General features: G+C 34.5%; 1 protein-coding gene across 1 annotated transcript; it reads right to left on the reverse strand.

Moving 5' to 3' along the window:
* On the reverse strand, nucleotides 1-13,884 carry LOC139316170 (arylsulfatase D-like). The gene is made up of 10 exons (XM_070942728.1): nucleotides 13,838-13,884; nucleotides 12,636-12,785; nucleotides 11,039-11,160; nucleotides 8,521-8,643; nucleotides 5,657-6,080; nucleotides 5,046-5,182; nucleotides 3,108-3,242; nucleotides 2,228-2,390; nucleotides 1,172-1,293; nucleotides 1-536 (listed from the first exon to the last, which is right to left on the reverse strand). The coding sequence occupies exons 1-10, from the start codon at nucleotides 13,882-13,884 to the stop codon at nucleotides 169-171; spliced, it is 1,791 nt and encodes a 596-aa protein (XP_070798829.1). The 3' UTR covers nucleotides 1-168.
* Between the last annotated feature and the right edge of the window lie 403 nt (nucleotides 13,885-14,287).

Below are 14,287 nucleotides of genomic sequence, written 5' to 3' on the forward strand. Positions count from 1 at the left end.
CTGGCGGTCCCGAAAGACTGTCTGGCAGCGACGGAAACCAAACCGGAAGCCACAAACAAGCAATCTTAATTGAAAAAAAATTATCAAATTGAAGAAGTTCATAATGTTAATTGAATTTCTCAGTTTTAAAGTTAATTTTCATTTAATATAATTTTTGTGTAGTCTATATTAATTTGAATGGATGTTAGCATCTTCCTTGTCACACCAACAGAATGGAAATGTCCCACAGCATGGCTGGAGCCATGGTTTCCAAATGATGTTGTAGTAAGAGAGCTGTTGTGGGACAGGAGTAAGAGTTCTGCGATGCTTGTCCACAGCTTCATCTATTTTCTTAAGAATTTCCTGAAAGAGTGGTTCAGTAGTCTCTGATAAAGGCATGGCTTCTGATGGATCTCTTGAGAGATCAAAGAGCAAAGGAGGAACGTGATGGATGACACCTTCTCCAGAACATGGACAGAGTCCTTTTCCATAACAACCGCCTGCATCTTCAGTGGAAAATATTGGTGTCACATAATGAGCCTTCCATAAAGCACCACCTGGTAGAAACAAAACATAAAACAAACAATATCAAAATATTTACAAAGATGGGATATGAATAATATATAGATTTATTTTCATTTTGGAAATCAAACAAAAAATTCTTGGCAGCACCAAAAAATGTTCATCCCTGCTCATACTGTGTATACCCAATGCAAAAGCTCTTTAACCAGGATACAAATGTGATTTATATTTTGTATTAAGCCTCAACATGGTTTGTCTCTTGTATGAAGACTGTCACTGTCATGTATAAATGATGGCTTCTTCAGCAAATTATAGTCAAAGAAGTCTGAACCTATCTACAAAATAATTATTTCACATTGGTTTTGATCATGTACAAAACCATGTACAAAGTAGTATTAAGTTATTTACGCATTAGCCTTAGGTATTACTTTACAGGATAAATAATTACCAGTGTATTTGTTCCCTCCTATTTCCCAGTGTTCTTATTTTACCCACAATTCTGATTGCATTCACCCCACCCTCTTCCCAAATTTAGTATAGTAATTGTAGATACTTATGGTCTTTTATGGTTATTGCTGCATTAGTGACTAAATAAATAATTCACTGGTGATATGTGTGTATGTAATTTTGAAGGGATATTTTCAAATGCAGGAGAACTCTTTTCACTCACTGTCTTTTTGATGCCACCGCACTGCATGTAAATAACTTCCACAGTAATGAAACAGGAATTCATGTTCCGAGTGTTTGATTTTTTGTTGCAATAAAGGTAGAAGATTTCTTCCATCAATTATTCTACAGTGATACAGGAAATAGTAGTCAACTAAAAGTAAGTAAATTAGATCCTATATTCAGGCTGATACAATCAAATCTATGTTAATAACATGCTGAAAGATATTTTTTTCTGCATGTTGTTAATATACATATTTGCTGGGTGGACCATATATATCTTATATTTTTAAAAAATATATTAAAAAACAATATTTTAAAAAATAAACTGAATAGAATATTTCTAAAAATGCAAAGAATTTTTAGAGAAAAGTATAATTTTCATACTGATTGCCACTTAAACAATACTATAAATTAGTGTTTCTAAATCTTGGCAACTTCAAAATACATGGAATTCAACTTCCAGAATTCTCCAGACAGCTTTCTGGTTAGAGATTTCTGGGAATTGAAGTCAACATATTTTAAAGTTCCTAAGGTTGAGAAATATTGCTTTAAATGTATTATGCAGTAGACAAAACTGTGTTTCAGTGTTCAGCAGGGAAACAAAAGATTAATTAAAATATATAAAGAATTAAACATTTCCAAAGATGACAAAATGATATGGATACAAAAAAACAAACAAACAAACAAACAAACAAACAAACAAACAAACAAAAAAACCAAACAGCTTTACAGCATCACCAGTATTATAAAGAAATTGCAGAAAATGCTTTCAGCACATATACAATCACAGTCCATGTAATACTCATAATCCTAGATGATGTATTAGATATACTGGAGATTATGTTAAGCAATTTCAATAAATTGCAAAGAGCAATTTCTTTAAAGGAGTACTTTAGGAATGATATCTGGGAATTGCTGATTAATACATACTGATTTCAAAAAAAGGATAGAAGAAACAAGATACTGTTGTATATTTTAATAGAGAAACTATTGGATCTCTGTTGAATCACTTATGAATAATTTAAATATAGGTACAGTAAGAATTCAGATTCTATACCTGTCTTGGGGCACATCTTTTCCAGCCAAATGAATCACTGTGGGAAAAATATCCATGAGGCTTGTTGGTTCATCAAGAACAATATTTGCCGGCAACATTCCTGGCCATCGAACTATGCCCGGAACACGGATACCTCCTTCCCAGCCTCCCATGCCTTTGCCCCCTGTGTTATGGACACAAGATAATTGCAGATATTAGCAGAAACAGACAGGTATGCTAAACTGGCTTATAATGTTATATTATATATATTTACAGAGACTAACGTTTGATCTCATTTTGAAGATAAAGCGTTGGAACAAGTGCTTGAAAAGAATCAGCCTGTCCAAATTTCTTCAAACATTACAAAGATTACTAATAGCCACAGATTGAAAGAATGAAATTGAAACTTTTGTAAATGATTAATATGGCAACTTAAACATTCACAGCTCTCATGAACTGAAGCGTCTGAAAATCAATGGAAACAAATTAGTATACTTTCAAATTTTTTACTTTAGTCAACAAGATTAAAATAGAAAATACAAAAGAATAAATATTTTTTAACTTTTTTATTTTCTATTTTAATAATTTTGAATAAAATAATTTGGAAAGCTCAGCTTCATCCCTTTTAGTTATAATCTGAATCACTTTTTATTCCTATATTTTAAACATTCATGCTTATAATATCTATTGTGCTGCAAGTCAGCAGGTATTGTTCACATATATAATTCACCCTACCATTTATTTCTTGAGATATCGATCTACAGAGGCTATCAATGAAAAAATAAATGTGCACTTCAACATCACTGGGTATGCTTATGTACTGATCCTGGAATATAGGCAGAAGAAGAATAACCTCCAAAATTCTGCTTAGGCAGACAGACAATCTTACTGCCTTATTCACCTTTATAGATGCCGTTCCAACCCCCAACCTGTATTGTTCCATCTTGACCTTCTAGGTGGCCTCCATGGTCTGAAGCAAAATAGACAAAGGTGCTATTTCGCAAGCCTTCCTTGTCAATAGCATTAAGAATCTGACCTGCATGTGGAGGGGTGGGGGGGGGGGAGAGAGAGAGAAAGATCCACCTTATACAGAATTATAAAGATGAATTCAAAGAATAACAAAAGTAATATTTTAATTATTCATGGTGCTCACCATACTTCCCTTTACAAAGACATTGTTTCCTCAAAACAATCCTGTGAATTTGCCATCCCTAACTTAGATCCCAAACCTTATTTGTGAATTCATGAAACCCTTTCCTTTTTCTGAAGCTAACAAGATCTATCAAATGCTGCTCCTGAACAACAGGACCCTTAGATCACTTTGATACAACACAGGTGATAGTCAATGCAAAGAGAAATTATCCTGCAATCAGAAAATTCTCCCCTGTGTGAAACTGCCTTCTAACAACACAACCATGCTAGTAAGCCTTCAAGATGGCAAACAGATGTCAATCTTCAAGAATGGGAATCTAACAGTCAGAAATCTATTGATTCTAAAATATGGGTATAAAAAGTCTAGGAATGAAATGCTGTATATATAAAATTTTAAAAATGCATATATGTTAAAAGTTAATTAAAGTGAGGGGTCATTCAGGGGCCCTGGGGCTTTGTGCTCCTCTGTAAACCCCAAATAAAACAGCAAAATCATGTTTTCAAATCTTTCTGGAAGGCCAGGAGAGTGGGGGCTCGCCTGATCTCTGTGTATGAGGGAGAATATTCCAAAGGGCAGGGACAACGCCAGAGAAGACTCTCTTCCTGGGCCCCACCAGCTGGAATATAATCTGCAGAGAGCTACTGAGTTCCTAGTTGGAGATACATTGCTAGGTTTGCATGAAGTCTGACAGTCCACTTTGAAAGTGTTCCTAATCACTCAACTCTTCTCTAAGGTCATGAGTGACAAAGCCTAATAAAATTTTATATCCCTCAAGGTTGTGTTGGATAGTGTTATAATGAAGATGTGGGTGGGCCAATACTTTAATAAAATTACAGGAGCAATTGCTCCTTAATTAAGCAATTTAGCCTGTCAAGTTTGTGCCCTGCTTAGATGCAAATGGAGATCCAGCTTGAGGAAGTTCACAGTTCATTTAACCTCAGTAAAACATTGCAGAAATTTTGGCTACATATTTCGAAGATGTCTCTTAGACTAAATTCAGGCTACATACAATATACACAGAGTATGTGTGTTGGTTGGTTATTCATTAGATGTGCACAGCAGAACAGATGAGCCATATCCGTATCGCAATAGCAGCATTCGCCTTCGTTTTTCCCACCATGTATATGTATACATCCAAACTAGACTGTTGTTTCTCTGTGTCACATATGTGGATATATGCATAATTTTGCATTTATTTATTTATTTTGTCATGTTTATGTAGTGTATATTGGAGGTGGTGACCCTTTGAGAGCTGTATGCAACAAAATTTCATTTTAATGTATGCCAATCAGTGTACATTCAAATGACAATAAAGTTATTCTAGTCTAAGTCTAAGTCTTGTATGTGGTACCATTAAGGAAACTTTCTATCCTGCCTACAACCCTAAGACAACTCCCTATTTCATTAGAAAAGTAACACACTGAAGGATTGAGATAGGACATCATAACACACACAACTACATCTTAAAAATCAAATATATAAAATAACATTCCCAATTCCCAAATACTTCAAATTGTTTCTGTTTTCTTCTAACTGGTTAGAAATAATTAAGAATTCTAGACAATATTGCTGTTCAAAACAGGAAATGAAGAGTAGACAATTATATAATCATAGATTAATCATATTTTAATCCTTCTTGAGAATGGTAGAGAATTATAGAATGCTTCTATAACAGAAGCAACTTACCTACTAACCAGTCCAATTCTTCTACATAGTCTCCATACATTCCATGTTTGCTCTTTCCCACAAATTTTTCAGTTGTAAACAGAGGTGTATGGACATGCAGAAATGAAACAAACAGGAGAAAGGGCTTGTGTTTCTTGCTAAAACAAATAAAAGGATCATATTTAGGTTCCATTTAGCAAATTTCAATACAGGTAGTCCTTGACTTACAACAATTGCGCCCAAAATTTATCTTGCTAAGTGACATAGTTAAGTGAGTTTTGCCCCATTTTACAACCTTTCCTGCCACCGTTGTTAAATGAATCACTGCAATTGCTAAATTAGTAACATGATTGTTAAGTGAATCTGGCATCCCCATCAAATTCGCTTGTCAGAAGGCCACAAAAGGGGATCACATGATCCCAGGACATTGCAACCATCATAAGAACTAGCTGCCAAGCATCTGAATTTTGATCACATGATGATGGGGATGCTGCAACGGTTGTGTGAAAAACACTCATTAAGTCACTTTTTTCAGTTCTGTTGTAACTTTGAACTATCATTAAATGAACCATGGTAAGTAGAGAACTACCTGTACTTTTGGCATTTGATATTTAGATAGATCTATTTATTACCTTTGAATAAAAGAAAGTGCTTCATTTAGTAAAATAAAAGTTGTTCTTCCCAGTTTCATAGGTTGTTCAGTGATGTTATAGTTGCGCATCAAGATACAGTTCCAGTATTTCACAAAGCCATAGCAGGAGTACCATGAAGCAAAAAACAGGAAATTAAACAAAGCAAGGAAGATGACCATTTTCCAAGGAATGGACACCAACCCAGTAATTTTTCCAATAAGAAATGTGAGTACTGCAAAAGTAATGACTTGAGTATAGAACCATAGTTTAGCTTGAAAGGCTCTATCCAGTTGTGGAGGTTTGTTATCCTGACAATTGTTGAAAAGTGTGAAGGGCATGCCATAAAAATAATCAAAGCCATGATTCAAAGGATGGTGGCAATAATCATCGATAGTATCACAGTTTACACCTTGATGCCATTTCCCTGAAAATCAAAAGGGAAAGTATTACTTAGTCTGAATTATTCTTTGGGATAATCTCAGTACTCAGTAAATACAGTACTCCAAAAAATATTCCCCATCTCCATTTAAATCTAAATTTAAAAAGACAGAAACTGCTCTTGAAGAATGGTCTCACTACATTGTTTCTCTACTATTCTTTAACAATAATTTAAACCTACTATGTTACCTTCCTACAAAGAAAGTATATTTGTATTGGAAATTATCAGGGGAAACTTGATGATCTTGTTCCATGATACAACTGAGAGTGAATTCTTGCAGTGTCCACTTCTAAAGGATACACTCCTTTTTATGGAGATTAAAGAATATAAGGTCAAAACAGATAAGACTTGAGAAGATATTATATATTTCAAGTTGTTCTATGATAAATATTATATTTAGGTAATGCTAAATCTGATGATTTTAGGTTTAGTTCCAAACATAAATCAATTACCAGGCAGCTTTTTTTTAATTTCCCAGAATTATGTTAGCATTCAGTGAAGTTTCTTACAAAATATCTCATATTACTATGCCACCAGAAGAAAATATATAAATTATCCTTGCAGATTTGTGCATTAATCAATTTATTTGGATTGTATATGGTATGGATGGTATACCATCCATACACATCTATTTTTAACATCTAATAAGAACTTTTTTGAAATGTATAAGAAACTACCTCTTGGTGTCCCTGTCTCTTTTTTTCCTCTCTTTTTGTTGAATCATGACCATGCCTACATGAGTGAGTAAATTGTAGAATTTATCCACGTTAATGCTCACAATGCTCATAGCCATACATGTGAAACTTGACACTGTTTTGCCTCCAGGCTTATGGCCAGTTGTTAATGTATTACTCTGGTGCAGGCTGAGGAAACTATGTATATTTTGCCTTATCCTAACATAGATAAATAAGAGGGTTGGGAAGCTATTAAGCTTTTATCTACCTTGTGGTTTACCCAGCAATGTCTTGTTGACCTTGGTGGGAACCAGAAAGACCATTAATCTTATCTAGCAGTTTTTTCTATGTTCTTATTTAAATATGGCTATGTACATCCTATTATTTGTAGAGAGCAAAAAGGTTGGCCTTGACATAAATATTCAAGAATCGTTAGCTAGGCAAAAACAAACAAACTCGAGAAATGAGATAATATTTGGAAATGACCCAGGCAGTCAACCTCCTTAATTCATTAGAGTATAAGCAGATGGTTGAGGTACAGCACAATGAGACTTGAAAGATTTTGTTATTATAACCCATATCAGTAATTTTAGCTGATATCATCTCATTCTACTTTAATTAAAATGCTTGCTGATGAGGAAAAATATTGTCGTCTAATCACTGTACCAGTTTACAAATAAAAAATCAGCACAATAGCACTTCCAAGAGGCTTACCAAGGTATTGCCCAAAAGAAAATCATTATTTTCCCCAAATCTTGTTATTATTTAGCATATGGCATATCATACATGAACTAGCAATATAAAATTATTAGATTAATTAATCTAATCTAATCAATTAGATTAGTAAATCTTGTAACAATACAGCAATCCTACTTGAAAGTATCACAATCCCATGTGACTACCTTTTCCTTCTTGCATAAAAAGTTTGCCAATCTCGTGTGGATATTATTAATTCTCAAACCCCATAACATACATACTGACAATAGGGAAATAGAACTCTTAATGAACAGCAGCAACTATATCTAGAACAGGGGTCAAACTGGGGGTCAGTGGGCCGGATGCATCACGTGTAGGCCATGCCTACCCCGGCTCCGTAAAGACAAAAAATGTCATGATATGTCATGTGACGTCATGTGTCGCAATCGAGTTTGACATCCGTGATCTAGAAGCAGTTAGTACAACAGCCAGAACTCACTTTGCATTTATGTCTTTATATTTTTAGGCCTAAGAAACAAATAAAACAATGCTTCCTCATGCTGTTATATCATTTCAAAATACATCTAAAATTAGGTGTCAGAACATCCAGAGTAAAGAGAATTCAGAAAAATTTCTATTATCCGAAAAAAGAATGCTATTGGACCAAACCCAATATATTTGATCTAAGATGTCTATATTTTGTAGGTGAGAATGACAAAAAAAAAAAGAAAGAAAAAGAAAGAAAAGGTGAAGAAATATTTACACTTCCTGATATAGTAATGGTTCATTTGATGCACAAATTCTGCTTCTAAGGTTTAGTATTTATTTTATTTTATTTATTTTATTTTATTTATTTTATTTTATTTATTTTAAAATTAATTAATTTTATTAATTTAACCCAAATCTTCAATAATAGATTTGTTTCTCACTGTTTCTCATTCTCATCAACTTTAATACGTGTGGATTTCAACTTACAGAATTCCTCAGACAGCACTGATGAGATCGACTGATGGAGAAACACTCATATAGAGACTTTATAATAACTTTTTACAAACCTATAAGGCCTGTGGCATAGCCTTGCTGTTGTAGCATCTTGGCAAAAGTTGTCTCATTGACCGGAAGTCCTCCTGAACCAGCATTCCACTGCAAAGCTCGATAGGCATTTCTTGAAACCATGCCTGCAAAGACAAGTTTATTTTACCTGTAATCTGTAACAAACGGTATTGTCATTTCCTAATTGGAAATATATCCAATTCTACAAATTGATTGAGTGAATGTAGTCATGTAACTCCCTGTTTACTCAGGATCCTTTGCATATATTATACTAAGTAATAAGCACCAGCTCAAAGTACACCAAGATGGGAAAACATGAGAGATGATTTGCCCTTCAAAATAAAAGGGAAATGTTTAATGTTTTCATGACACTTTATTGACTTCAGGAAGGTATTAAAGTAAAACAGTAAAACAGTAAATTTGTATCAGATTTATCAGACAAATGGATAAGTACAATATTTGCATTGGTTTTTGCTTTATATCTGTGATGTGTCATAGTTTGTATGGTGAAAACATATTCTGCAACATTTGCAAATTATTACAGGTGTCCAGATCGAACACAAAACTTAGACTACAAAATCAATAGACCAATCTTCTCTGTGCTGGAATCTTTCAGTTTAATTAGGATAATGACTCCCAAAGTTCTAAACCAAAATGACCAGCCCCAAGCTAATGCCCAGGCTAGTTTAGAAGTTGGAGAATTATAATCCTGCTTGCTTCTGGTGAACACTGATGGAGATGTTCTTGGAAGTAAGGCTAGATAAAAGTACTTCAAGAAGATAAAAGCCTGATTTCTAACACCACAGTTAAAAGGGACATATTTAAATCCAAACCCCAGTAGAGGAATCTTGAAAGGCTGTCCAAGTTTCATTCTGATTTTATTTTATACTAAACAAGGGAAAGCTCAGATTATTTTGAGTTTCTGTCTCATGTTTGGCTTTGATCTCTGGACTATGTAATCACTTGTTCAAGTCCTTCCTTAAGTCCTTCATAACTTTCGTCAGGCTGTCTCTAAATGTCTTTACAAGAAATGAGAAGAAGAAAGAATAATCAGAAGTGTGAGCTAGCTGGCACCCATTCATTACGATCATATTTCCACCATAATCCAATTATTTGGGCAAGACAGGTGTCAGCTGAATCTGAGAATGAGAGAAAGATCCTGTATTTCCACTCTCAACATTCCTCCCCCCTCCCTCGATCTATCCAGAAAAATAAAATATATTGACTGCTGTAAAACAGCAGAAATTTATTTACTGCCCATCTGATATCAAAATGATTAGTGACAAAAGCAGATATTAATTTTGTAAAGCTTCCATTCCTTATATTAGTTTTTTTCCATTAATGAGCTACAGATGTCTACAAAAATGCCAATGATTGCAAATTTATTTATTTATTTATTTATTTTATTTATTTATTCAAATTTCTATACCGCCCTTCTCCTTTCGGACTCAGGGCGGTGAACAGCCAAGATAAAAACATCTATACAAAACATCACAGTTAAAAAATAAAGTTAAAATAATTTATAAATTTGGCCCATAATTTAAAACTTGTCAATTAAAATCAATATTAAAATTTTAAAACTAACCCTAAAATCAAGACAGACTGGCTAACTGGAAAAAATGAGTTTTTAGGGCCCGACGAAAAATCCGAAGGTCGGAGATCACTCGTATCTCTGGGGGTAGATTGTTCCATAGGGTAGGTGCCACCACAGAGAAGGCTCTCCTCCTGGGGGTTGTCAGCCGGCATTGTCTGGCCGATAGCACCCTGAGGAGGCCGTCTCTGTGGGAGCGAACCGGCCGGTGGGAGGCTATTGGTGGCCGGTTCGCTCCCATATGTAATATACATATTTAATATGTAGCATAGTGGTAGACTATGGCACTGTGAATCCTAGACTATGAATGGCCATGGATTGTCTTTTATCATTTGCAATTGGTGGTGGTCTGTTGCTTGAACTAATGTACATTTGACCTTAACAATAATTGAGAATTGAAGATCAGCATCCCCAAGGAGCATGTAAAAGACGGTCAAAGGAATACATGTCACAGAACTAAAACATGCAAAAACTGTACTATATTACAAGGACATTAATGAACATTACAGGATGTTCTTCCTTGTGGGTGTTCCCAATATTTATAGCAATAGCACTTAAGACTTATATACCACTTCACAGTACTTTACAGCCCTCTCAAACAGTTTATAGAATCATCACATTGCCCCCAATAATCTGAGTCCTCATTTTGCTGACCTTGGAAGGCTGGAAGGCTGAAATCAGTTTTGAGCTGGTCGGAATTGAACCCCTGGCAGTCACCAGAATTAGCCTGCAATACTGCATTCTAACCACTGTGCCACCACAGTTCTGTTATCTTAGTTTTGGTGGCATCAAATACATTTCCTCTTTCCCAGTTGTTTTGCTAGGTTGTTGTTGTTATGTTATGGTAGTCCCATTCCTTAAATCCTTTATATCACGTGTGGTTTATGTGATTTCATTCATCCAACTCTATGATCAAAAAAACCCTCTACCTGATCTGATGGGGTATCTGCCAGTCAGAAAAGCCGCTCTACTTGGGGTACAAACTGAGGCTGTTGCAATATGCTGAGTAAATTTCACGCCTTCCTTAGCTAATTGGTCAATGTTAGGGGTCCTACAATAAAAATATAAAAAGTTAATATAAGTAGGTAGATAAAAAGGAACTAGTCATAGAAAAAGAACTGAAAAATGTAAAACAATTTAGCAATAGCCAAAGTGATTTGTCTGGTATGTTTGTACTTCCAACAACATATAGAGATGCTCTAGCTGAAGAGTCTGCTAGGTTGGAAGTTGTGTCTATGTGTGGTTGTGTTCACTGATTGCTACTCAAAATATCTATACTTCTGCTATCTATGCATCGAATGTATATCCTTTGGGAAGGAAGAGTCTGTAAGATATAGCATGTATTTAGCGTGCTATATTTATGGAGTACAAAGTCTATGGCGGAAGAAGTGTGCTGCCATTGGAAAATTCTCCACATGGCAGCATCCAGCTGAATCACCATCCACGGTTCTAAAAGCTGTGGAAAAATGTACTGGGAAAGGCAGTTGGTTGGAAAGATCCAGAGTATGTTTTTTTTTAAAGGAATTAAGGCAAATTACATCAGCATATCAAGGACAATGAAGGAGAAAAACTGCAAAAAAAGAATGGAAAAATGATTTTCCACTTTGATGACTCTGCCTTACATTGCTTTTAGCTCCCACCATTCAAGGAAGTTTTTTGGCAGGAGCACATAAAAAGGGCCTGAAACTGTTTTGTTTGATTTCTGTACTAAAAATACAGATTAAAAACAACTCATGTTTTTCTTACATTTCTTAAAGACAATGTTTCAAGGGAGATTTAAAAGACTGGGTTGCATGTCTTGCTAAACCACAGTATTGTTTTTGACTCCATGTGATATATAAGCATATAATGGCTTAGTATCTCAAAATCAGGCTGGCTCTATGAGTCAGAGATTAACGTGTATAAACTAGCATATTGTATAAAAATAGACATCTACTTGAAATCTTTAAATTGGCTGAAATTTACGGTAATTACTTTACATTATTTTCTGAAAATTATTCATAAAAATCCTAAACTATGAAAAAGGATTAATTTCAGCAAAACAAAATATAAAGTAGAAATAAATGCATAGGTTGAGAAGGTTGAAGCCATGTTCCCTATCTTGCTGCTCTCTGGATTCCATAATTCCCATGTTCTCATTTACAATTATGGAAATTGAAATCAAACATATTTAAATAGGGAAATTTGGGAAATCTGTAGGTTCTGTGGCGCTATGCATAACAAAACTTAAAGTGTGACAGCTGGGGTACACCAAGGCAATATGTAGCAGATTAAATAATCATACATGTAGCTATTTAAGCATAATGCTTAGTGATAGACATAAATAAGACTTAATGCAGTAGTTTAAGTAAATCAAATGAAGTTAAATGAAACATCTGGATAGATTCACCAAAGTTATATGCATGTGTTTACTTATTTGTGAAATGTATATGGCCACTGTACTCACGGGCATCTTACAATAAAGCACATTGCCAAACTGCTTAACCAGCTTTAAAGCAATATAAAAGTAATCTGTGGATACTTTACTTGATAGTAATGTTACCATAACAGCCTATATCTCCAATTCCAAGATCATCAGCCAGCATCAGAATAATATTTGGCTTAGAATCAAGAGCTGCGTCCATTCTACAGGTATGAAGCAATATAAGAAAAGCCAACAGGGTCATCAAGTAGATTCTGAAATCAAAATTAAAGAAAGCAAATAATATTCGTAAAAAGATGTAAAGTAGACACACACAAACATCCTAGAGAGTTTCAAGATTCAATAACAGATGAAAAATATGGATCCTCCCATTTGCAGATAAGATTTTGTTAAAAAAAACATATATCTCTTTGAAATATTTTGCATATACAGTAAGATGTCCATATTTGGAATCAAATTATACAAATTATACAAATTAATTAATCAAATTCAAATTAATCAAACTGTAACACTTTTACAATAGCCTTTTAGTAACATGAACCTCTGTTAAACAAGCAAGGTGCATATATTTGTTCAATCTAACTAATTTTGTCTCCCTGATATTTCTTTATTTGGTTAGACTGATAGCAGTAGCAATCGTCCATAGACTTATATATCACTTCATAGTGCTTTACAGCCCTCTCTAAGTGGTTTACAGTCAGCGTATTGCTCCTAACAATCTGGGCCCTCATTTGATGTTTTCTTTCTTTCATTCTCCGCCTCATTTTATTTTTCCTTTAGGTCTTTTTATCCAAAGCCTGACTAGGAAAAAATCGTGTAGATGAACTTGGGAGAGTGGGGGGGGGAAATGCTCAAAACTTCTTTATTGCTACATATACCGGGGCTGCAAATAAAAGCAGGGGGCTGGGAAAAATAATCGTATTTAATCCTTTCCAGATACTTGTTTTTGTTTGTTTTTTCAAGTAGAATCAGCAGCCATTTTAAACTAAGAGTTACAAAACTTTTTATTAATAAAAAAACCCCCAACTATTTAAAATGTTGGAAACAAGAGATTTTGTGTTAGTGAATTTCCAGTGAGAGCTTTTTTAGATTAGAAGAGAGAAAGAAGGAAAGAGAGACGAAAGGAATTCAGGGAATGTTTTTTTCTGTCGCTAATCCAGCACGTTACGAAACAATTGGGTAAACTTTTGCAGCAAGAGATTATTATGTTAAAAGCTGCCTATTGAAACAAAAGAGTAAAAAGAGATGTGTACACAGAAAGAATCACCAGTTGTCACGATCTGAGGAAGCTTGGAATAAAGCCCACCTTTTAGACAGAAATAAGAGCCCCACCAGAGGCTCAGCAATCCCCATGTTCAAAGCCCGCTCCTTCCCGGAAGAAAACCAGCACTCGCTTCAGAATCTGAGCAAATTTGCCAAGGATTTAAACTCTAGGTAGGAAGTTTAGAGTTAATTAAGAGACCGAGAGAAAACTTCACTCTTAAGCAAAAGCGTAGACACGGCTCTTTTCACTGACTAACCTGAAGGGAAACAGTAATAAGGATATAATAAATAATACTATAATACGATATACTGGTATACTAGAATTAGTAGAAACTTGTTATTCTGTAACCATTAGGTTCCTGTAATATATATATAGCCTTTGTATTTGTATAACACACATATATTGTACCTTTATATCTGTAACACAAATATGCCTTAGTATTTGTATCATATATATTATGCCGTTATATTTGTATCTCCTGTAACAAACATA

Source organism: Pituophis catenifer, unplaced genomic scaffold (genome assembly GCF_029215685.1).
Source record: "Pituophis catenifer annectens isolate HBS135680 unplaced genomic scaffold, rPitCat1.0.hap2 SCAF_4, whole genome shotgun sequence".
NCBI lineage: Eukaryota > Metazoa > Chordata > Lepidosauria > Squamata > Colubridae > Pituophis > Pituophis catenifer.